Source organism: Haliaeetus albicilla, chromosome Z (genome assembly GCF_947461875.1).
Source record: "Haliaeetus albicilla chromosome Z, bHalAlb1.1, whole genome shotgun sequence".
Classification (NCBI taxonomy): Eukaryota; Metazoa; Chordata; class Aves; order Accipitriformes; family Accipitridae; genus Haliaeetus; species Haliaeetus albicilla.
The window spans coordinates 46,731,351-46,755,208 of NC_091516.1; the positions used below are offsets into that span (position 1 = coordinate 46,731,351).

Here is a 23,858-nt window from a genome sequence, read left to right on the forward strand (position 1 = left end):
GGAACATAGAGTATTTTGTCTACTCTCAAGACTTTTACTTAATGATGTGATATCAACTATGCTAAAACAAAGTAAAGACAGGATATAGTAGTCACGGGAAGTGAAGAATTTTCCTAATACAAGTAACTACTGTAACATGGTCACTGGGATAATCGATGCATTTTATGAGTTTCCTGATTACCTTGGTTTGTCAGATACAGGATTTTATAAAATTTATTGCTGTCATTCTTTTGGACATTTTTTCTCTCATTCAGAAAGAGTGGTAGTTAATCCTGAAAAATTCGTGAGAAGTAAAATTTTCTGCATATTTATTTCAAATTGGGCTTGGCTATCCAAATATTCTTGGACAGGCTGTTTTATTGTACTGGGATTATAATTTGTTCCCTTCAGGTTTCTATGACAGCAGAAACCATGGAAGTGTTGTGTTTGTTTTACTTGCATTTTGGTCTCTGTGATATTGATTGTGCTTAGTCTTACTTGCTAATGTGGAAAGCCAGATAATGCAGCATGTGACGAGTATCTCATAAAAGAAACTGGTATGCATGAAAGTCATCTGTATGCGTAAGCTGTAGCAGCACATGCTTGCTTTTATGTTGCAACCAGCCAGCTTGATGTTTCCAAGTGCTGTTGTGCACAAATATACATCATTCATCATCCATTTGATTTTTATTTCAGTTCAAATGTTAACATGTATTATCTCCGCTTATGTGAGATTCTGTTATAGTATTCAAATTAAGCAAAATTCTGAATTTGTATTTAACAGAAAACCAAAGATGAGGACTTTCCAATGTTATGTTATGCTAGTCAGTTAAATGAGAGCCTGTCAAGTTATTTGTATAGTGGCATAAAACAGGTGGGATGTTACCTTGTGCCTGACATCAGTGTAAATCATAATTCCATAAGTGACACTGGAATTAAATGCTTGGAAGAGTAATGTGTGTAACATTTCTGCAAAACCAGTTTGTTCAGTTCAGACTAATAGCATGTGGTGTGTAGAGGGGATAAAAGAAATTTCCTTTCTGTTTTAACTGATCCAGAGGAGGGAGTGTCAGTGAACTGAATAAATGGCTTAGTTGGCACACCATATGGCATGAATTCTAACTACAGAAAGCATTTGCTCAGTTACTTTAGTAGCTGTATATTCATTTTGGGGGAATTTGGTGGTGGAGGACTAATTAATAAATGGATTTCAAATGATGCAATTTTGAGTTACAGCAAAAAGGAAAACTGAAATGTTCTTAATTAGCATTTTTTTTTTTTATGTTTGTCATACTGCAAACTATGGAAATTCTGAACTGCAGAAGCTGTCAGCGCCATCTTTTGGCAAAAGAACTTATATAGCAATAAAACCTTTAAGCACATGTTTAGTTTCTGTTTGGGAAGTATTTATGTATTAGAAGAACAAAACCTTCCATAACAGAATTTTCCTCTTCAGAGGAAGAAGTGGAACATAAAGTGCTTTAAGTTGTCTGGGGTTAATAAAAAAATTTGCACCCTTCATAAAATTCTTTACTGTATTGAATTTAAAAAATTCTCAGTATTTCTTAGGACAAGACTCTGGTTCCTGTTAAATTAATTTCATTTAACTGTTTAAAAATTATCGGAATTAAAATAGTTTAATATTTTTAGTCTTGCAAGTATTCCAGTTTTAAACATGTAACTGGCCTGAAATAGCAAGTGACCAATAATAAGGTTATTATGAATGTTACATTCATAACTTTACACTACTGCTCTTCCTGCACTGTTGTTATCTTGTTACCCCAAGACTGGTCACTAATCAGTCAGCTCATTCAGCATCACTGCAACCAATAAAATTATACCTCCTAATTGAGGCAAACACTGTAATTTTCCAATTTTTAAAACTCCTTTGTGCAGTGCTTACTTATATTTGTCAAGATTTAAATGATTACTCTGATGGCAGCGAGTAAATGTAACATGATTAAAATTTGTAATGTTAAAAGCTAGCAAGGGATTTCTGGACAGTAAATAGCAATTTTGCCAGTCAATAAGGCGTTATTCTTTCACTTGTAGAGAAATTAGATGCTGATTTGCATGTTCTAAATCTATGTAATTGTTTATAGTTTTACTGACGAAAGGAATCACTCTAAATTACAAGGTAGAAGATCTGGTACTTAGTTTAGAAATCTCATTTACAACAAAACTGGTGATTATGTATTTTTTTTAAAAAGTAATTGTAAATTAATTTAATGGGGAAAAGTAATTTTCTTTGGTTTCCTGTGTAACTGTTCCATAGGCCACTTAGTTTTGTAGGGAATTAATAATCAGTCTAGATAAATGAAGTCTAAATTTAGTAAGTAAGTTTTTGTAAAAAGGTAGTTGCACTAAGATAAACCTATATCAAAGGACTTTCAGTATGAGACTTGCAAAGGGAAAAGAAAAGATAACAATAATAAACCAATTTTGGAAAAGCATGAGAAAATTTAAAGGTTGTATAGAGGCTGAAGTTCTTCCAATTAGACTGTATTTCACTGTACATTAATTTTATTGTTTTGATCTATCAGAAATCTTTTATTCCTTTAAGTCTAGCTTAAATTTTTTGTATTTTATAGTGCATGCCTTTTGAGAAACTGAATTTTACAGAGGCCTAAATTTAGGCTTTCTATGCTTAGCCTTTTAATTTTTCTAGCTTTTTTGCAAACGGCTCAGAGGCCAAGGAGCACTGTTAACATTAAACATACATAAGCTTTCTGCAAGTTAACTTAGACTGATATAGAATGAGCAAGCGAGGAAGCAGACACTGGATTTCCACACTTCTATTCCTTTCAAAATCCTAACATCCATGAATATACCTGGTACTGCACATGCTGTGACCAACTGAACTGTACAGAAGTATGCATATGTATAAATTTTTTTCTTAACGGCTTCTCTTTTAGCTTGATTTGTTCAGCGAAGTTTGCAACAGAGTAGAATTTCTTGTTTTAGAAGTTTCTGATTACTGTCTTGGATTCACTGCAGTTGCTGATTGCCTTAGGTTTGTCTTAAGTTTGTGTTAGCCTGAAGAGTTTCTCTGTCACCTTCTTTAGCTATGGTATCTAAAACTACAAAGGTAAAATATCTCCTAGTCTGTGGTAGGGGTTTTCAGCACTGGTTTTATCTTTGCCCTATGTAGGTTGTAGAAAATGGCTTTCCCTCCACCCCATCCTTGCTGTTACTCCTCAGACTACGTTTCTTTCAAGTGAAATGGAAGGGGGAGTGGGGGATATGCTTATCAGAACAGCTGGGTTGCACAGGTGACCTGAAGATTTTGGACATTGTTTCCCTCTTCATTTTTCCTTTCATTAGAAGATCACTTCCAGCTGAACCCTCTCAAACTCCTTGGGTGCTGTGTGTTAAGGTCTGTGATCTGCCTTGTGTCAAAGCATTGATGCCCTGGCACTTTGTGAAAGAGGGTATGTGTTTCATCTGCCTAGATGGTACTCCAGTGATTGGTGTTTAGGACTACAGCAAAACACACAAACTTTGGGTGAACTGAAAGTTGCGAAGTACAGCATAATGCTCTCAAACACATTGAATACTCGTGAAACAGCTCCAGTTTCACGTAGCTGCAAAGAAATTGCTTTCTATTCACCTTCAGTTTGCCTATAGATACCTATGTACAAAGTCCGCATGTTAGAAATACCTGAATTATGCTGAACAAATTAATTTCTGAAAGGAAGGAGTGATGGATTTCCTAACATATAGAAGGCATTTTAGGATTTGTGGGGTTTTGGTTTTGGTTTGGTTTTTTTTTTTTTTTAAATCAGAATTGGTGATATTTGTCTGGCCATTATATTTTTTATTTTTCAGAATATAGTGCCAGAGCAACCCAGACCAACATCTTCCAAATAGCATTAAGCACTCTATCTATGAGAAATTAATCCTGTAGCTAATGCTCTGCAACTTTTTCAAATTTTGGACTGTTCATGCCTTTAATCAGTTTAAGTCTATTTTTACATAAAACAGAGATTGAATGATACATCTTTTTATATTTTTAATTTTAGTCTTTAAGTTGAAACTAAATTTGTCTCCCTTAGTTGAGGAGTTTTACAATTTAAGACAAACATAAGAAGTATCCAATTTTTTAGTAGTGGTTCACTTGCTAAATCCTGTGTTGTTGATCTAGTGTGAAAATCAGATCTGTGTTACTCAAAAAATATCCAGTATTTAATCTTAAAAACAGTTGTGTAATGGCATAAACAATGACAAATATTCTACCCTTCTTCATCCCTTTCATCAGATTTAGACATCTATTTCCCATTCATGCCTATAATACTTGGATTGAAATATGAACATTATCCAGCACTAATGCATATGTTGGCTGAAAAAAAGTCATAGGCAAACTTCACAGAATTACTGTTTTATTTGCTTCTTGTTGCTGTTTTTCTTCCTTCCCTGTATTTTTTTCTTAGTGTTAAAAGCTTTTCTGAAAAAAAGTCACGAATCAACCACTTCTGATATGTAGTTGGTATAGTGATTCATAGTCTTTGTTACGCATTTTTAAATAAAACACAGGTTAATATTTACATTTGCCTGCTGATTTTGGATAATAGTTATATATTTCTGTAATCTTTCAATATAGAAAGTATTCACAGAGCTCCTAAAAATTCTAGAGTCTGTCTACCTGTATCCATATAAGATGGAGAAAAGAATGGAGTCAAAAGCAGCTTTGAAGTTTCTGTCATCCTATATGTAGCAGGATGCCAGTGCTTGTGCATGCTTTACTGTAATAAAACTATGCGTGGAATTAAATTGCAATGCATTAATGGTAGTACTGCATGTAAGAAAATGTCCATGTAATTCCCAGCAGTCTGTACCAAGTGCCAGTTAACCATATGTTTTTTTATAAATATGCTACCTGAATGTCTGTCTTTTGTTTATTTGTTTCTTTGATCAGATTTCCACATAGAAGAGGCTGTGGAGTGGCCTGGAGTAGACCTCAAACTAGGCCAAGTTTCTGGGTTGGCTCTGGACCCTGAAAATAACCTAGTTATCTTCCACAGAGGTGATCATGTTTGGGATGAAAAGTAAGTAGATACTCTGCTGAATGGCATGTTAGAAGGTCAAATTGGTGTGTGCTGTTTGTATATCTTCTCAAGAAAAGACAAGACAAATTGCAGTTCCTTTTCCATTTCAAATTCAGTTCTTTGGCTGAATGTGCCTTTGGGAGACTCAGAATGGAAGTGGTGACTGACAGTTCAAGATGATGGGGTTACTAGGTCTTTAGACAGTAAGAATGTGTCTCCAGAGAAAAAGAACATAGTACATTAGGTCCTTAAACTGTATGACCATGTTAGTATGCTATTCACTGAGATTAATTATCCCTGCTTCTCCATGTTTCTAGCAGAACTAATTAGCCTGGGAGAATGATGTTTTAGTATGGTGTACTACTATTAGCACCTGGGTTTAAGAAGTGCAAAGCTAGCTCCAGTGTATCTTCATTCTTTTTTGTGTTTACGTCCACTGAACAAAGTTGGATTGTTACAGGGCACTCTCTCAAAACAGGCTTTGTTTTACTTATTTGATAAAATCTACTATATTGAATAAAATTTACTATATTTAGTGTCACTCAAACAAAAAAAAAAGTCAACTTTATGATGGCCATTTTTCAAGTGTTTGTAAAGTAATATACTCAAAGGTATATTCTTTTTAAGAACAGAACATTCCAAATAAAGTACAGTGTCCTTATTTGTACAGTCTCCTTATGCCTTTGAACTTTAAAATAGTATGTCTAACTGTTTAGATGGACACTTTGGAAAAAAATCCATGAACTTTTTGACAAAACAGTGGGAGGAAATAGTATCCACCTGTAAAAGAATATTATGTAGTAACCTTTCTATAATGTGCTTTTTTTATCTTCTTTCTAAGCATCTGTTCTCCATGTATATAACTATAAGGCTAAATGGTAGGGTTTTTTTCAACTCCCGATGAATTCATTTTAAGATAACATAGTTTCTGAAAATTAGAGGAGGGAGTTTTCTCAACCTTATAATGACAAATTATGCTTAGAATACTGTTTTATGAAGGAAAGTAAGTTCTTTGGGTTTTTAGCTAAATAACATAATGCAGCAGATAAGGCAGTCATTTATGTCTTGTGCATTGTATCAGGGATGTCTCCAGCTCAAGTGTATATAAATACAGACTATAAAATTTGGAAGGATGATGCATGCTGCAACTTGTATTATTCAAACTTCAAGTAAAAGCTGATTTTGATTTGCTTTTTTTGATCCTCTTACACATGAACATAAGTGCTGTTCTTTGTATCATTGAAGAAAGAATTGAAAAAATATTTGAAAATAGGCTGGCAGTTGTATTCATTTCTTACTTCTGAAATGTGTATTTGTAAGTGTCTGGCAACTCAGTTATACCCACAACCCAGAGCACAAAACTGGAGTTTGAGACCAAGCAGTATTTGGAGACCCTCCAGATCTTAAATAAAAAAGGAAAACGTTAATGTTCCCTAAAATAGCAAGTGAGCATAATGAATCAACCATGTTGAGAGACAAATTGAACTTCAATTTTCGTATGATGTGGGTGCAGAAGATTGGAGCTGTGGTCTGGAATCCATATACCTACCAGCTGTGCTGCGTAACACTACAGGTTCACTTAACTCATCCCTGTCTTTGATAGCAGACATATTCTGAGTATTTCCAGCCTGTGATTATCAGACTTCCCAGAAAAATGCTTTGTCTTATACTTAGTATTAGTAGTGTTAATCTGTACATTACCCCTGTGTGAGAGCTTGCTGTATTTGCCATCTTGTGGAGATTGAAGTTGGAACAAAGTGAAACTGCCTGGGCTTGTAAATATGATCAGAAGCATTCAGTCCCAGATATGTAACCAAGAAGTAAGACGAGCTGCTGTTAACTGAAGCTCGTTATGGGCCTTCCATAAAGACAACTACACATGAATTCCTAATTCATTTCAGAGAGGTTTTGTTCACAAGTTTTGGGTTGTTGTTTTTTTTTTCTTCTTGTGGAACACAGTTAATCAATGTATAGGAAAGACAGTGTTGGTAGGAACCCTTAAATCAGACAGGCTAAAACTTCTGTAGGCCTGTGTATGTAAATTATTGTGACTTTAAAACAATATATTTGGAAAACATGCCTGTGGTCAAGCTATTGTTCCATATTTGTGGCACAGAGAAGAGGCACACAGATGTGTGCTCAGCCAGTCAGCCTTCCTTTTTTATCTTTGGGTATGTCATGGGCATATGAAATAGTCTGGGGACCCTTTCATGGGTTGTGCTGTAAAGGAAGGAGTGTATGTGTTCTCATTTTTCAATAAAAAGGAATAAAAAAATGAGTATTTGAGAGAGGTTTATCATGACTATTGTATGCTGGAGGGATAAGAAGTTATCAGACTTTCAAGTTAAAGTTTATCATTAGCTGCAAATACACAGTTAATTGAGTACAATATTCCTTATGAAATCATAAACATGATGAATCAATCAAGCCTGAAAGCCCAGAATTTATTTTCTCTGTTTCAATGCTTCACCAGCATAGTATAGAAAAAAACTAAACAAAAATTATCTGTGCTGTTAGGCAATGCACAAATGTTTCCAATGTGTTATTAATATATGCCATAAAAGCTGGATCCTCATTCAACTAAATGTGGCTGGATGAATGGACTGCGCTGTTTTATAAAGCAACTTCAGTCTGCTTTAGAATGCAAAAGCAGTTATGCAATGACAAGCCCTATAATACACTAGAGGCTTTTCAGTGGCTGTAGCATTCCTTCTGTGCATGATTTAAAAAAAAAAAAAAATCCTTTTAAATAAGTCAGGTTCTTCTACCACATCGTCGTCTCAGTTTCAGAACAGTCTTCGCTATAGGCAGTATATGCTGTTCAAAATGAAAAAAATTAGAACTGTAAAGCTGCCTAAGCAGTGAATCAGCTGGAAGTTATTTTGCATTTTGTGACGAAAAATGTATACTATTCATGCAATTTATAAAAGACATAATAAAGAATATAAACTGCATTCTTGTTACTGCATTCTTAACAAGCTAGGCAGGTTAATTTAGGCTTGATCAAGAATAGAGCTCAGGGTTGTGCCTTCAGGAGTTATGAGATCAGGTGGTCTGTCTAAATTTAATATGTAGCCCACCAGAAGGATGTTAGATTTAGCAATAAATTGTTTGTATTAGTATGAAGTTGCCAGCTGAAAAGTAGAAAAATAGCTGTGGAATTACATTGGGGTTTGAAATCAGAAGTAGTGACATATGCAGCATGTTTTAGTTGTCCTTTGATATCAAACTGCAGAACCTATTAGAAAACCGTGCTGCAGAGCAACATGACATATAATAGCAAGGTGTTCAGTTGTTTTGTTTGGTTGGTTTTGGTCTTGCTTCTTTTAAGCTAGCACTAGTAAGCATTGTTAGTGTCCTTATTTATCAGTTGAAACAAAGGAACATTGACTACCTGGGAAATTGGTCTCAAACACTGGGAAGGAAACTAAGTTGTCTAGATAGTGAGTTTTCCAGAGATACAATCTTTTTTTCTGTGTTTTTTTTTTGTACAATACCTACCATCACTAAGATTTACTTCTGTGATTAGCTGTGCTGGTTAATAATAACATTAATGATATTAGTTCAGTCTGTCCAGTGTTGGTTCTCCAGTTGTGGTCATCCATACCTAGAGCAAGTAAGTCCTTAGGAGTATTAGACTCATTTTTAAATAAAACTGCTTAAAACCAAATTTTGTTCAAAATACTTTACACTCTATCTACCTTCACTAAATGCTGAACATATATTTCAACAGGTTAGAGTAATAGCCAACTTCTCCGTAGGGGCACAAACAGCTATATTTTTTATTTCTTAAACATATGATAATTTTATGCCTCGTAAATGTCTTCTAGAAAGCTAATCCTGGTTCTTAATGTCTGAAATAGTGACATGTTTAAATGTCGTTTATTAATATATTCCACATACCCTGAAAATTGAGTGTAGACTTCTTGGGGTAGGAGAAATACACGTCATATCCTACAGTCTCAAGCTGTGCAAGCACACTCAGAAAAGGATAAGAACCTTAAGACCTGAATCTTACAGTAGTAAGCTCTGGCAAAATATTGAATTGTGTTTGAAAAAAAGAAAAAAGACACGCAAACATGCACACGCTGCCTTAGTATGAAGTAAACCTGTTTTTACTGGCAATTATGACCTGGTGTTTAGCTATATTTTTACTTGGGCTGCATTGTTTGATTTCCCATTTTTTATTTGCCATAGCAAAGAAGAGGGAAAAAAAAAGGAAGAGGTTTTTTCTTGCTTGCTTTAGGATTACCTTAATTGTTGCTGTGTTAATTTGGTGCTCCTTTAGTTTGGAAGTCATAACTTCAGTAGGAAATGCAGACATCCAACACTGTAACTCTTATGATCATACAGTAATGCAATAAGGCTTACTTAAAGAAAAAAAAGAAACCAGTAACCCCACACTGGAATTAAACTACAGAGCTTGGCTTTTAGTTGCATGTGTATTGTTCATCAGTGGAACCTTCTAATGCTGGCGTTCTATTCCACTATTTTTGTGTAGTTCTTTTGACAGCAAATTTGTTTATCAGCAAAGAGGACTTGGACCAATTGAACAGAACACAATTCTTGTCTTGAATCCAAGTAATGCAAAACTGCTTCATTCCATGGGCAGAAGTCTGTAAGTTATTTTTGCTTTTATTGAACTAACATTTCTGTATATTTTACTCCAGAAAGTCCCCAAACCCATTTTCATGTATGTTTTGTATTGCACTGTGTGATTGTAGCCACTGAGTTTGTTTAAACAATAAATAAATAATTACAAAATCAACAACTAATAGAAGTAATTTGCCATCTTTACCACCTCTGCTTTCTAGCAATTCATACAATTTCATCTACTAGCCAGATTAACAGAAATGCAGAGCTCATGAGTATTGTATATTGTCCTTAAAGATACCAAATATTAGCCTGAGTGAGATACCAGAGATCAGCTGAATTTCAGAGCTGAGACACACTTGTCAAGAAAATTCTATTCTGTAAAGCTATCTTTTTCATTAAATACTACAGATAGTTAGTGTGTACAGCATTTGTTGATCGGTAGATAAAAAGTGAAATCTTTATATCTACATCATTCTTCCTGAAAAATGTTTTTAACTTGATTCTTCTACATTTGTGCTTGCAGATTTTATTTACCACATGGTTTGAGTATAGATAAAAATGGTAACTACTGGGTCACTGATGTAGCTCTCCATCAGGTATGTTTCTGAAGCTTTAATAGAAGGACTTTAATATTTTGCCACAAAATGTTTTTGCTTTCCTAGAGATTTGATGTAAATTATTTATCTATGCCTGTTAAGATAAATGTTAAGAATATGCCTACACAAATTGACCCCTGTGACCTTCGTGGAATATAGTTATGTTGAATAATTTGCTACATGGACATAGTATTCAGAAATAAAACTATCTGTTTGAAAACAGTGTTTCTTTTAGTATTCAGAAATAAAACTATCTGTTTTAAAACAGTGTTTCTTTTGAAAAAGAACAGATTTTTCTGCTGCATCTTTGCTTATCAATTCTCCTATGTACTTAAATCCAGAATGTGAAACTAAATCCTTTGCTGTAATCACAGGAAATTTATATTTTAGGCAGAAATTTCCTAAAATCAACACTACTAAAAAACTGGTAATAGATGTCATAGTCAATATATTAAGATTCAGTTTGGTATATAAATTTTATACACAGTAATAGATATTCTTCCATAGGCAGTCATCCTTCTTATATTTCATCTTCCATAACTGAAACCTATTCTCTTTTCCCGTTGACTAAAAAAAAGGTTTTCAAACTGGGAGCACATGACAAAGAACCACTACTGATCTTAGGAGTGGCTTTGCAACCGGGCAGTGACAGAAATCATTTCTGTCAACCAACTGATGTGGCTGTGGATCCGATCACTGGCAGCATTTATATCTCTGATGGCTACTGTAACAGTCGAGTCATTCAGTTCACTCCAAAGGGGTTGTACGTGATGCAGTGGGGAGAAGGTACAGGTCAGAGCTCTTGGTACTTTACCCATACTGCTGTTATCATGAACTCATGATGAACCATGAGATTGCTGATGTTACTATTACTTTATTTACAAATTTCTATTACTGAAATACCTTCCAAGCCCTAGCTGAATGTCAGCCTTGTCATTGCATTCCAATTTTCTCTCTTCTATTCATATAGCTACTTGTAGTAGTTATATAGTCACTAAAAATAAACAATGGGAATTTGTTAGCATGCTTTCAGTACAAGTATTGGAATGTCCTATCTTATCAAGAAAATGTGTTCTTTCACAAAAACCTTATGTTTTTTCTTAAACATTTGGTCAAATAGTATTTTTACCATTTTTGCAGGATTTATGCCATGATCCCATCTGTTTTAAGTTTTATGAATAATTACATTTCTGCCTGATTCAGATTTATCAGGCATTAAACTATGCCAAATATTGTAGGGAAATAGAGAATTCATAAACAGAATTTACAAAGTCAACACGAAAGACTACCACCGTTTATCTACCTAAATGAGTAAAACTGCTAGGAGAAGAAAGCAAACTGACTTTATTCTTTTTCCAGTGTTACATTGTGTTATGTGACATATTGCTGTTTCTAAGTGAAACTGATAGTTTCAGTGTATACTTTAACACAAACCTGGATATTTTGTATTGCAGAGACTTCTTTAGGCAGAGCCAGACCTGGACAGTTTCATATCCCTCACAGCTTAGCCCTGATCCCCGACTTCAGTCAGCTGTGCGTTGCAGACAGGGAAAATGGTCGGATTCAGTGCTTCAAGTTAGAGACTGGGGAGTTCATAAGAGAGATCAAGCACAAATCGTTTGGAAGAGAGTTGTTTGCAGTTTCATATGTTCCAGGTAATCTTTTTCCTGTTTTTCAGGTTTCAAGTAGTTGCTTTACACCAATGTGTCACAGTACACAGTGTTATTTCATAAAGAGTGCTATCATGTTATCTTAGGCCAGATACTTACTGTCTGAAAAAGTAGAGCTGACATAACGGAAAGTTTTAGAACTATCCTGTTTTACTACTTGTGGGGTGAGGGAAGCTTGCATATAATCTCTGCTTGTGAAAAATGACTGATTAGACTCCCTAAATGTGATGTCAACAAGTAGATGATCTTGTTTGCTTCCTAGTGACTACAGAGTCAATAATTAGTTAATGATAACATTTTAAAATATTCATTTCAAGCTCCATTGAAGAGAGCAAAATAAAGAGGTTCCAATCAAGAAAAGTTTTGTGTTTCATAAAATAAAAAATCTGAAAGCAAGCAGTTTGAAAAAGTTGTAGGTTTTAATATCACAATCTGGTTAACAGTTACTGTCTTAAGTTTTTGGGTTGGATTTTTAATACCGGTAGTGAAGGTAATGTAAATGTCAAGAACTGGATGAGGAATTTTGGCATGTCAGGCTCCCAACTCTATAGTTGATATCAAATTTAATATCAGGGTTACTTCTCTTGCATCTGCCAACACAGAAATGCTGTACTGGATGATATACTTGATACCTATAGCTCTGTCACTTGACAGTGGCAAGAGAGGCTTTCTAAGGAGAATGTGTAAGCCTGGCTGCATTTTGTGGTCTGATCCTCTCTTACTCCCCATGCATCCATGAGCACTTTATTTAAGGCTGTTAGGAGGTAGCTCCTGACCTCTTCTTTGTAGGATCTTTCTATAGCTGTATTGCCCATGAATTTTCCTAATCCCATTTTGAACTCGTTTGTACTGTCTGCCTCCTTGACCTCCTACAGTTACAGGCTCCAGAAGTTCACTACTCACTTTATTTTTTTTAAATTAAAATAGTGACCTAGCTTCATTGAGTGCTTCTCAGTCCCAGTATTTGGGGAGTTGGTGAATAACAGTTCCACGCTCCCCATATCTGCTGCCTCTTAGCCTTCTCCTCTCCAAACCAAAGAACCCCAGCCACCTTAGTCTCTCCCCATAAGCCATTTAATTGCTTCACCCCCTTGACTATTGTAGTTGCCTTTCTCTTCTAGCATCTTTAACTTCGTTAGGACCTTCTTGAGATGCAGTAAGTAAAACAGCACTTGGTACTCTAAGATGTGGGCATGCTAAGTTTTTGCATAGTGGCAGATCTGTCCCCTCCATTCCTAATTCTCCTCCTGATGATGCCCAACATTCTGTTGAAATTTTGGCTGTCACTGTACATGGAGCCAAAAATTTCAGAGACCTTTCAGTGATGGCTCAGAGATGTCTATCCTGAGTTGTAGCTGCCAGTTCCAAGCTAAACATCACATAGGCATGATCTAGATTACTTTTTCACAGAAGCGTCACTCTACATTTTTCTTTGTTGAAGCTCTTCTGCCATCTGTTTGACAACTCAAGTATTCTTACAAAAAGTCTTTCCAGACTTTCTCAATATTATCAAGCTTTTAACTACTCTGTAGAGCTCAGTACCTTCCTCAGACTGGGACATGTCACTGTGCACCCCATTTTTCAGGTCACTGATGAGGACTGTTGAATGAAATTGTTTCTGGCTCTGATCCCTGCAGGATCACACTACTCAGACTTTTCTGTGCTGAAAAATTATAAGTTCTGCCCTTAAGCTCTTCTCTTTGCTTCCTGTTCATTAAGAGATCTCTCATTCAGCCCTCTGACAGGTCACATTTTTTAATAAGCTCTGATGCATAACCTTGTCAAAGGTTTTCTGAAAATCCAAGTACATCTACAGAATCTCCTTTACCTGTGTGCTTTTTCTGCCTGTTCACAGGTGAGGCACAATTTCCCCTTATAGAAGCCATACCAACTTGTTTCCAGCAGGCTACACTTACCCATGTCTTATTCTTCATTATGGATTCTACCATCTTACTGGGGCTGGAAGCCAGAATGGTTGACGTGTAGTTCCCAGGCACCCTTTTGAGCCCTTCTTGTAGATGGGCATTACTTTGGCTGTCTGCTAGTCTTCTGGAGGAGTGGCTGTTTGCAGTGCTAGGTTACTCAACTTGGCCTGAGGTCTGTAATTCCACATTTGACTTCCTTCTATACTTGAGTGAATGCCATCCAAACCTGGTGAAATATTAACCTCCAACTTGTCTAACACCTTCTGTGTTTCTCCTTCCAGTTGAGCTGGCTCCTCTGACCTCTTTGCTACAAAAAATACTGTCAGAATATCCACAACATATTCAACAGAAAAAACTGACAAAAAACTGAGCTTCTTTGCCACAGGCCCCTCATCCCTGAGTCCCCCTTTCATACCTTTTCCACTTGTGGTTCCACTGATTCCCTAGCTGACTTTCTGCTTTTGATGCATTTAAAGAACTTTCCATTACCAGATCAAGCATCTGTAGCAAGGCATTCTTCAGATTATTTTTTTTAACACCTTCACATTCTTTTTACATTTAACCAATCTGTAAAATATTGCCTTGCTTGTTCTTCTCATTTGGACAAAGTGTGCCTCTCTTAAATGCCAAACTTTCACCTTACTTAACTTTCCTCTTGTGATTTGAGGAAAGTTGAGTTTCTTTTCTGTCTGTCTGTCTCTTTCTCTCAGCCAGCCGTTTTTCGTCTATACTATTACAGTTCATCTTCACTGTAGTTTGTTACATGTGGGTTGTTAAAGGAAATCTAATATTGTTGCAGGTGGTTTCCTCTTTGCAGTTAATGGAATGCCTTATCCTGGAGAGGCAGAACCAGTGCAAGGATTTGTGATGAACTTCTCTACTGGAGAAATAATTGATACTTTCATTCCGCTTAGAAAGGTGGAGTATTGCACAGAGTGCCTTGTGCATATAATTACATATATGGAATGTTGCTAACATCCTACTTCTCCAACTTTCATAAGACTATTACAGGAAATAAGATGTTTTATAATGTAAGGTATTCAAAAGGAATTCTTTATAATATTAACTTAATAAAGACACTAGAATTTTGGGTCTTAAGTTTCTACATGTGGTACACATTCAAAAATTATACTACCCTCAAGATGATTCCTACAGATAATACCTTCAGTCAGGATAAGCCTACTTTATTGCTGTCAAGACAGTTCTTAAAAGCTAATTTAAGAGAATAATGAACGACTTGAAATACTTATATATTTAGATGCTAGTAATTTGTCAAAAAATAGCATATATTCATAAGCAGAAATAATATTCAACTGTATGTCTACATCCCTTCTTTACAGAAGATTAGTGTGGAAGTTAAGGCTAAATGTTGTTCATACAGTATTGCACGTAAAAGTTATGTTTATTTTTTAAAAAAATTTCCATAGATTGTCTTCGACTAAAGAATGAATGTTAAGATTCCCATTTCTGGGTAACACATATAGTCTGTTATTTGTGGTCCAGTTTTAAATTATATTAGAGAGAGGGTTTTTTTTCTGAGTATAACAAATAGCTGTGTTGTATATAAACTCTGACAAAAACTAAGTATGTGGGCTTGAAACCAAGATCCATGATATTTTAAATATAAATTTTACAGGATAAAATTGAATGCAAGAATATGACTATAAATATTATAAATATTATAGATATTACAAATATAAAATTGTTTAGTATGAATACATTGTGTAATATCCATGTTGTTAATCCTGGAGAAGGCAAGCATACAATAGAAACGGAATTCCTCTCCCTTCACTCCTGTTAGGCCTTCACACCAGCACCTGCTGCATTTTCCAGTCTAAGGAGTGAATATGACCAGTCTCAAGTTCAGGGTTAAGGAGGCCTCATGAGTGTGTAGACACTGAAGAATAATCTGTTGCTGCTTATCTTCACAGAACTTTGAGATGCCACATGATGTTGTTGCTTCAGAAGATAAAACAGTATTCGTTGGAGATGTTCATGCCAGAGCAGTGTGGAAGTTTGCATCCATAGAAAGTATGTTCTTTTTGTTCTTAATATCACAACTTCACATTTCGTATCTTCAGATCAGTACCATTTATCTGGTACCACTGCCCAAGAACCTGGTATCTTAATGACAATGATTTAAGTACAAGTGCTGCCTGCAGAAGTTGTGTGCTACTGTTCAGTGTTAATTAAAAGACCATTCTTCAGCACGGCTGCATGCTCTGTTGAAGAAGAGTCCTGAGTGCATGAGTTCTTTTGTTGCAGGAGAGATCAAAATGCATTTGCCTCATGGTGGATCTATCCCTTGCAATGTCATTTACACCTGCTTAAACAAAAGCATGACTCTTTAGCTTTTTAGTAATTTTAATGTATCATTTGCTGAGAAATCAACTGCTTCCTTTGAGGTATATAGGAAACTCCCAGGGGCTGAAGTAAAAACGCACATCAACTTAAAATTTACATTCATTTCATTGGGATTATGTATCATTAGAAGATGAATCTAGTATAATTTGAAGTCTTATTTCCATGAAGTGGAAACACTTCCTAGTTTTAATCTAGTAACCCCCAAGGCAAGCAGCCTGACTTCAGGGAGAGGGCCTGATTCAATTTAGTAGGATTCAGAGAGAGATTAGATATTTTACAGGAATAAAAATATAATCCACTGTTACATTATATTGGATAAAAAATGTATGAGAGAGATAAAGCTCAGGCTTCAGGGTGTTAGTCAACCAGTAAGAGTCTGCTGTTACAAATGAACTTCTGACTAAGCTAGTTACTCCATATTTGTCTGTTTATAATTCATTATTTTCCTTTGGGGCATCTGGTATCAGCTGCTCTTAATAACAGGAAACTGGACCAGATAAATTGTAATTCTGACTGGATATGGCTTTCTGTATATAGTAACCTGAACAGAAGACTTCTAGGCTTTTATTCAAAGAAACATGAGAACAAAAAAATAATGAAATTACTCATCACTTACAGGTTAGATGAGGAAAGTCCTTGTATATAATTTTCTTTTTAGCTTTTGTTGCAGTATAAAACTGCAGTAGCTGAGAAGCCCTGATTCAGCCAGCCTTTAATCCATCGTGATTTTGATTATAATGAACAGTTTTATTTTTGTGGGACTTTCTGAACCTTTACATGTGCCCATAAAATCTCTCTGTGGCATAAGAGTTAATTATTGCAAACACCTTTCATGAATCAATCTTTCTTTTTTCCATTGCCTTGTGAGCTATTGAATGGTTTATATTGACTCTCCTTGGTGAAGTTCAGGTGCGGATGGGATTGTTTACTGTAGGATTGTACTGTACATTTGAGAAAGCTAGCAGGAAAATGTCACTGAGTGTCTTTCTGAAATGTCAGTTGTCCTGAAGAATAATTTTGTTTTACAGAAATGGAACATCGGTCAGTTAAAAAGGCTGGTATTGAGGTACAGGAAATAAAAGGTTAGTCTGATTCATAATGGAAATGAAGGAACCACATTTGTATTTTCACACAGACTAGGACTGCTTCTGCCAAGTTCAAGGGGAAAATGCTAACTAGTTTGACTGTTTTATTTTTCGCCATCGTTTCACCCACATAAAATGAGCGGGCACAGGAAGCACTAGAAAGCAGCTTGTAACAGTGTTACCTGGTAGATGCTATTTTACGGCCAATCTAAACATTTTGTTTTCAGTGATATTTTAGTGCTTCACAGCCACTAAAATAAAAATTTAACCAGTGGATTAGCTCCGTACCACCATCTGGTGTGGTCCAGATTGGTATCTGTGTCAGCTCCCTTAGATGCAGAAATAGCTCTGAAATGTAACTGTGATAGTTACTCCCCAGCATCCTTCCCCCTGCTGCACAATGCTCAACCACCAAAAAAGGGTTATTTGAAATGGCAATTGGTGTATCTTTCTGCATAGTCTTTCAGTATACAGCCTTGCCAGTCACACCATATGGAAAAAATATAATTTTTTCTATTTAGATTTATTTCCCTAGATTTACTGCTTCCTTTTTTTTCAATTTATCTGTGTGAAAATGAAAAACAGACACAAAAAAAGAAAATAAAAACATGTAGAAACTTAATATAAAGAAATACATGTAGAGGAGATTGAAAGAGGTAAAATAGCAGTTCAGGAAAATGGAAAGTAATTTTAACCATTTGTATTCTGTTGTGTAGGTCTTTTATGTTGAAAAGGAAAAGTTTATTTCCCTTTCAGAAAAACAGTACCAGGCTATGGAGAAGCCTTTATAAAATGTTCAAACGTTCTTAACTTTTTTTTGGCTGAATTCAGAGCTTGTGTGGTTTGCTTTAGCCATATATGTGCAAGCAGAGGAAAATACCAAAAGATCCCAACTGCCAGTTGCAAGCATTAGAATAAAGTAGAATAAAGGCAGCTGACATTATAAAGCAATGAAATCCTTATTGCCGAAATTGTTCTCCTTCTATTTTATCTCTGTTGGTACATCAGCCCTCCTGAAGCACTCAAAAGGGAAGTGTTGACATTACAGCATCCACAGTACAACAAATCTAGGAATATATTAATGCATTTTGGCTTTCTTTAGAAGGATAGCATAGTAGTTCACACTTCTAATGTTACAGAGAAAAATGCAATAGTATCACCAGGGTAAGAAACAGTTTCTGAGTAACAATCCCTAAAACTGCTTAGGGTACATAGACTGAAATTAATATCTTTCAACTCCACTTGAAGAAAACAGATAGCTATCCTCTGCTTAATAAATGGACAGGAGTGGCCTGCACTTTCACAGTCTCCTGCTGACAGACTGTTACTATTGTTTGCACTGCTGTGAAGTGGGGGGAAAATACATGAAGAACTGTAGCTTTGCCCAGAGATGGGCAAGATGGTGGAGGAAAATTGCTCTTGGCTGTAACTACTACTTGAACAGACAGCATGTTATCATTGTATCATTGTATTAGTGATAACAATAATATCGTTATCGTTGTATTAGTGTTAAGTGTAAACTGAAGCATTTGCTATTTTTTCAGAATAGACCATCATTTTAAGTTTGATACAGAATCAAAACAGAGTTGATTCAGAGTGTTTCTGATGCAGCTACTTCTTAAGACATGCAGTTAAGTCAGACTTTAAAATGTATAGCTAGACGGTTTTACTCATTAAAAGTTAGCATAAAGCATGTGATCCTTTACACACACACAAAACATCATAGAGAAATTTACTGAAATGGTTTTTCTCCTTGTAGGTGGAGAGGTAACAAATTGGTCAAGGAATGATTGGATGCTTTCAAAGGCTCTCCAAATTTAGAAAGCCAAAGTTCTGTCACAGGGTGTAGCAGTTCTGAAAATTTAACCCTTTGTCACAAGTTTATTAAAAAGAACTTTAAATGCTTTCCTTTTTTGTTTATAATAATACAGCATATACTGGATTTCTGTATTTCTTGTGGAAGACTTATTATCAAAAGGAGATATTTCATTGCTAGTACATCACACACCTATTTGCAAAACTAGATCTTCGAGGGATTTTCCTATATTTTAAATGATAGATACTTTTTAAGACAAAACTCTCCCTGACACCTTTCTTTTCCTGATTCAAGAAAAGGGGAGGGCATCTTTGCTAGTGAGTGATACCATTCAGACTCTCTCTGCCTTACGTTAGGGATAACATCAGCAAGAGCTAAAAATGTCTTCATAAGTGTTTGTCGTTTGTTTCCTTGTTACTCAGCACTTCAGGTATTCTAGCTTGTTCTTTAACGCCTTATTCTGTGTTTCTTGATGCATATGGATTACATACTGAAATTGTCTTCTTTTTAAAGAATCAGAAACAATTGTAGAAGCCAGATTGAAAAACACCCCAGAATCAACAGACCATCTAAAGAAGCAAGAAAAGCAACATTTGGTCCAACAGGCCAGCACTGGAGTTTCCTTTGTTCTTATTACAACTCTTCTAATTATTCCTGTTGTTGTCCTGCTGGCAATTTTACTATTTATTCGGTGGAGGAAGACAACTGTCTATGGAGGTAACCATGAGTAACTCTATAGAACAGGCTTTTATTATTCCAGTTCAAAACGTCGCTGAACACTGAGGGACAAGGGTATGAGGAGAGAGGAGTACTGTCCCTTTACCCTTCTGAACAGTTACTGTGATGCTGCATGCAAACTAAGAATCGGCATGCACACAGCAACTGCACTCCTCTGTGCCTTTAATATCATATCTCAAGCCACCACCTTTTCAGAACATGTATCTAAAACTTTAATTGGTGTCAAGCCAAAAATTGGTATCTCAGAAATAACTAGAATATATTCATGTTATTGTCTAGAATACATGAATTTTAATACCTTGAGCACAGTTTGATTTTCAGTTTGGGATCTTTAAATTGTTGAGAACAAGACTCTATGGATATTATAAAGGTATAAGCAAAATGCAAGCAGATAACATTTACAAGAGATTACATGTTATTGTTCTCTACTACCTTGTGCATGTTGTGAGTCAGACATGTTTCTGTAATGCACCTTCATCCATTGCTGTGAGAGCCGTAATTGGTACTTGCAAGGCTATGTAAATTTGTTCTTAATTTGTATTATGTAATAACAATATTTTTGAGAAACTCGTAGACTGCAGTGGGAGTTTTATCATTACACTTGTTATTTTGTATCACATAAATAGTTTTATCAAGATATTGCCATCAAGACAAGAAAATGTACATGGAGTAGACAAATAACACAGTTCTGCCACTGGCCAGGACATGCTATGACAGAGTAGGTAATTCAGTGATATAATATTGCTCTGCGACTGAATTGGATGTATTTTATTCGAAGATTTCAGTGTGCAGCTTCCTGACTCTGTGTTCAAACATGTCTAGCACATCAAATGTGCTAACAGCCTAGACTACTGCAGTACTGCTGTTAATGGATAGCATCTATAATAGCATCTTTGCATTCCATTTGGATTCAAGCAGTGCTTGAATTTACTGTGTCAAAGAGCGTGATACAGTTACATTGGTGAAAGTAAACTTCTTGCACAGATTTATGGAAACTGAGTAATACATAGGAAAAGACAGTTTGGTCATGGCATTTAATTTTTCTTCAGATGACGGATGGAAAGAATCACCAGGGAGAAGGATATAGTTTGTAAGGGGGAGAGAAAGTTCCACCAAAATACCTGAAGAAATTCACAGATCACTGTCTTCCAGAAAGCCAGTCTTTATAGGGAAACTATACCATTTCAAATGTCAAGCTGTATTTTGCAGTGTGCTGGAATGTAGTTGTGCACGTTATAAATGACAAGGTTCTTGTCCTTCCTGTAAACTCTTCACAGTAACATAAGTGAACAGTTGGGGGAATGAAATTCTCAGAAATAACTAGTATGCAAATCTTCTTAATGGATGAATTGGCATAAACTGAACATCCATGGTATGATAATTTAGTTAGGAATTATAATTTCACCCTTAATCAAGAAGCTGGAAAGTATCAGTTTTGCTTCTTAAAGCTGCTGATCAATTTGTTGAATGTCTGTGGTTTGTATCAAAATACAGATAATTATTTAATCATAGAATACAATTTTTTTAGCTTATTTTTAAAATCTACCTTATTTTTCAGCTGATGGGGAACATAAACTTGATTCAAGTTCAGGCAGAATTTTAGGCAAACTTAGAGGTAAGTCTAAGTCATTGAGGAACACTTAAGAATGGAGTAACTGGACTTCTTTTTTTCTCTATTCACTTGTAGTTGAGTAACAGATTTGATGGAACTTTCTCAGAGGAAGAATTGGGGGCAAACCTCAGGTGTTTTGTGGAAATGTCTTTTATGACACCTTTCATCTGTCATTATCTGCCTGCTGAAGAGGATGTGTCACTACCAATGGGACAGCAGTAGCTGTTATAATGAGTTATCTGTGGATCTGGTGAATGAAATGAAGCACTTTGAGATTAAGGGCAAATTGGTGGGAACACAAATAGCCTGCATAAAGACTTGATGAAACAATGGATGCTGAAAAAAATAGTTTGAAACTTCAAAGATTAATTTCCTTCCTGTTTCATAATCTCTATACTAAGCTTTTGTGGCTCATGTACTGATCTTTAAGAGCAGTTTCTGGAAGGACACTTAAAATAATCTCCACTATACTATTGAATGAGTGGATAGATTTTTATTCCCCCTGTACAGTAAAGCAAACTTTATGACAAGCCTTTCCTTTCCACAGGGAAAGGTGGTGGTGGCCTTAACCTTGGGAACTTCTTTGCAAGTCACAAGGGCTACAGCCGAAAAGGGTTTGACCGACTGAGCACTGAAGGAAGTGATCAAGAAAAAGATGAAGATGATGGCACAGATTCAGAGGAAGAGTGTTCAGCACCTCCGCCTCCTTCAGCACCTTCATCATCCTAAAACCAGCCTTTGTGTTTTCCATTATATGATTCAACCCAGAATGTCAGATTCCTTTTCCCTGAAGCACGTTTAAGATTTTGTGTATTTAACTGTAAACTGTACTAGTCTGTGTGGGGCTGTACACTGGTTCCTTTAATTTTTGTTTGGTTTTAGTTCTGGTTTTTAAGTGGAGGAGTGTGTGGAAGTTCCATATCAGTGCCGTTGTTTTTTATGTGAACATCTTAATAAAGCAAACAGTCTTCTAATTGCAGCACTGATTTAAAGCAGTAGTATTTTCTCATCTGAATTTGGGGATCTTGTAAATAAGTCTTACTATCTGCTTGATCAAAGTATTTTTCCCATAACTATTCAGTTGCCAATTTCTGTTTTGTGCCTTTCCTCTTCAATGTCCTTAACCTGTTGCAGTACAAAGAAAATACAGTGCCACAAGAAAATGAAGCTGCTAAATCTTATTCTATTTTTTTAAAATCACTAACATTATATTGCATTGAAGGAAAGAAAAAAGTCTCTATTTAATTTTTTTTCTTCTTCTAACTTGATGTGTTTCTGGGATGTCTTATTTTTAGATGGTATCACTGTTAGAACACTATTTTCAGAAGCTGAATGTAATTTGTGTAATAAAGTATTCGCAGAGCATTAGCTGTCGGAGTGTACTTTGGAATTTTTGCATACTTTTAAGTTTTTTGTATACAACTTTTGTAAGTTACACAGACCACTTAATACAGTAAAAATTTTAATGTCTTCTACCAACAGAGAAAAAGTGCTATTTTGTATGGAAGCTGGAAAAATATTTTGCTGTGTCACAAGGCTTTTTTTTTAAAGACTAATAATTTACATACATGTACAAAGTCAAGCTTAAACATTTAAAGAGGAATTTTACTTGTATAATAAAACTGCAGGGTATTTACTTTAATAAAACATGGTCACAGCTAAGAGGAAACCTGTGTCTCAAATTAAATATGCAAATTAGTCAGGGTAGGCATCTATTTCTACCTGATTTGTAGTACTATTTTCTTGTTTCTCCACATTTCCTTTTTCATTCATGCAACAGGAGTCCTCAATCTCATAATGTGCTCATTCATTGAACAGGAGACTTGCAGAAGACCTGCTAGATAATTATCCTGGTTTTATGAGTCATCTGAAGTGTGAATCACTGAGTGACATCATCATGATTTTTCAGCCTAGTTTGAGGATGAGAGCATGATTAATCTCCTTTTAAAACCTGTATTAAGAGAAGAGTGTACACAGCTGTAATTGCCTCAGGGTTTTATGAAACAGCTTTCATTATCGTCATTGCAGGTATTGTAATAAGCTATTGCTGGTGTTGAGCTTGAAAAATAGGCTTCAGGTTTTTTCTGGCAGCAGGTTTTGCAAGGTGTTTTTTGAGGTAATAAGGGTAATGATAGCGGAGCAAAAGATATTATTTGCTCCCCAGGCAAGGTTTTATAAATCTCCTTTTTCCGGAACAAAAACTTAAATTCCTTGACAGTTTTTTTTTTCTTCTCAAGTATAGCAAAATCTGCAGGACAGCTTTCTAAAATGATGGAGTACAGGCTCAGTTTCATGTGATATGTATTTAGTGCATATTCTAAGTTGATTCCTATCCTGCTAATTCCTATTTTCCTAATGTTACAAGGAAAACAGCCTTTTTCTGTCTTGCTTTTGAAAGCAAGGCAGTGTTATTTTTAGCTGTGGCCTTGATC

General features: G+C 35.6%; 1 protein-coding gene across 10 annotated transcripts in view; it reads left to right on the forward strand.

The window, feature by feature from the left end:
* The window catches only part of PAM (peptidylglycine alpha-amidating monooxygenase), a 152,713-nt gene extending 129,919 nt beyond the window's left edge, over nucleotides 1-22,794 (forward strand). For 3 of the 10 annotated variants that reach the window (XM_069775715.1, XM_069775714.1, XM_069775721.1), the window contains 11 exons: nucleotides 4,895-5,024; nucleotides 9,526-9,642; nucleotides 10,144-10,216; nucleotides 10,795-11,008; nucleotides 11,671-11,871; nucleotides 14,611-14,729; nucleotides 15,743-15,842; nucleotides 17,204-17,257; nucleotides 19,590-19,793; nucleotides 21,373-21,429; nucleotides 21,974-22,794. In XM_069775715.1, coding sequence (XP_069631816.1) covers nucleotides 4,895-5,024; nucleotides 9,526-9,642; nucleotides 10,144-10,216; nucleotides 10,795-11,008; nucleotides 11,671-11,871; nucleotides 14,611-14,729; nucleotides 15,743-15,842; nucleotides 17,204-17,257; nucleotides 19,590-19,793; nucleotides 21,373-21,429; nucleotides 21,974-22,155 — 1,451 coding nt within the window. In that variant the 3' untranslated portion in view covers nucleotides 22,156-22,794. Of the gene's footprint in view, nucleotides 1-4,894; nucleotides 5,025-9,525; nucleotides 9,643-10,143; nucleotides 10,217-10,794; nucleotides 11,009-11,670; nucleotides 11,872-14,610; nucleotides 14,730-15,742; nucleotides 15,843-17,203; nucleotides 17,258-19,589; nucleotides 19,794-20,440; nucleotides 20,533-21,372; nucleotides 21,430-21,973 lie in introns of those variants that run through there. The other 7 variants (XM_069775716.1, XM_069775722.1, XM_069775719.1 and 4 more) reach the window with 5 other exon arrangements.
* The last annotated feature ends 1,064 nt before the right edge of the window (nucleotides 22,795-23,858 follow it).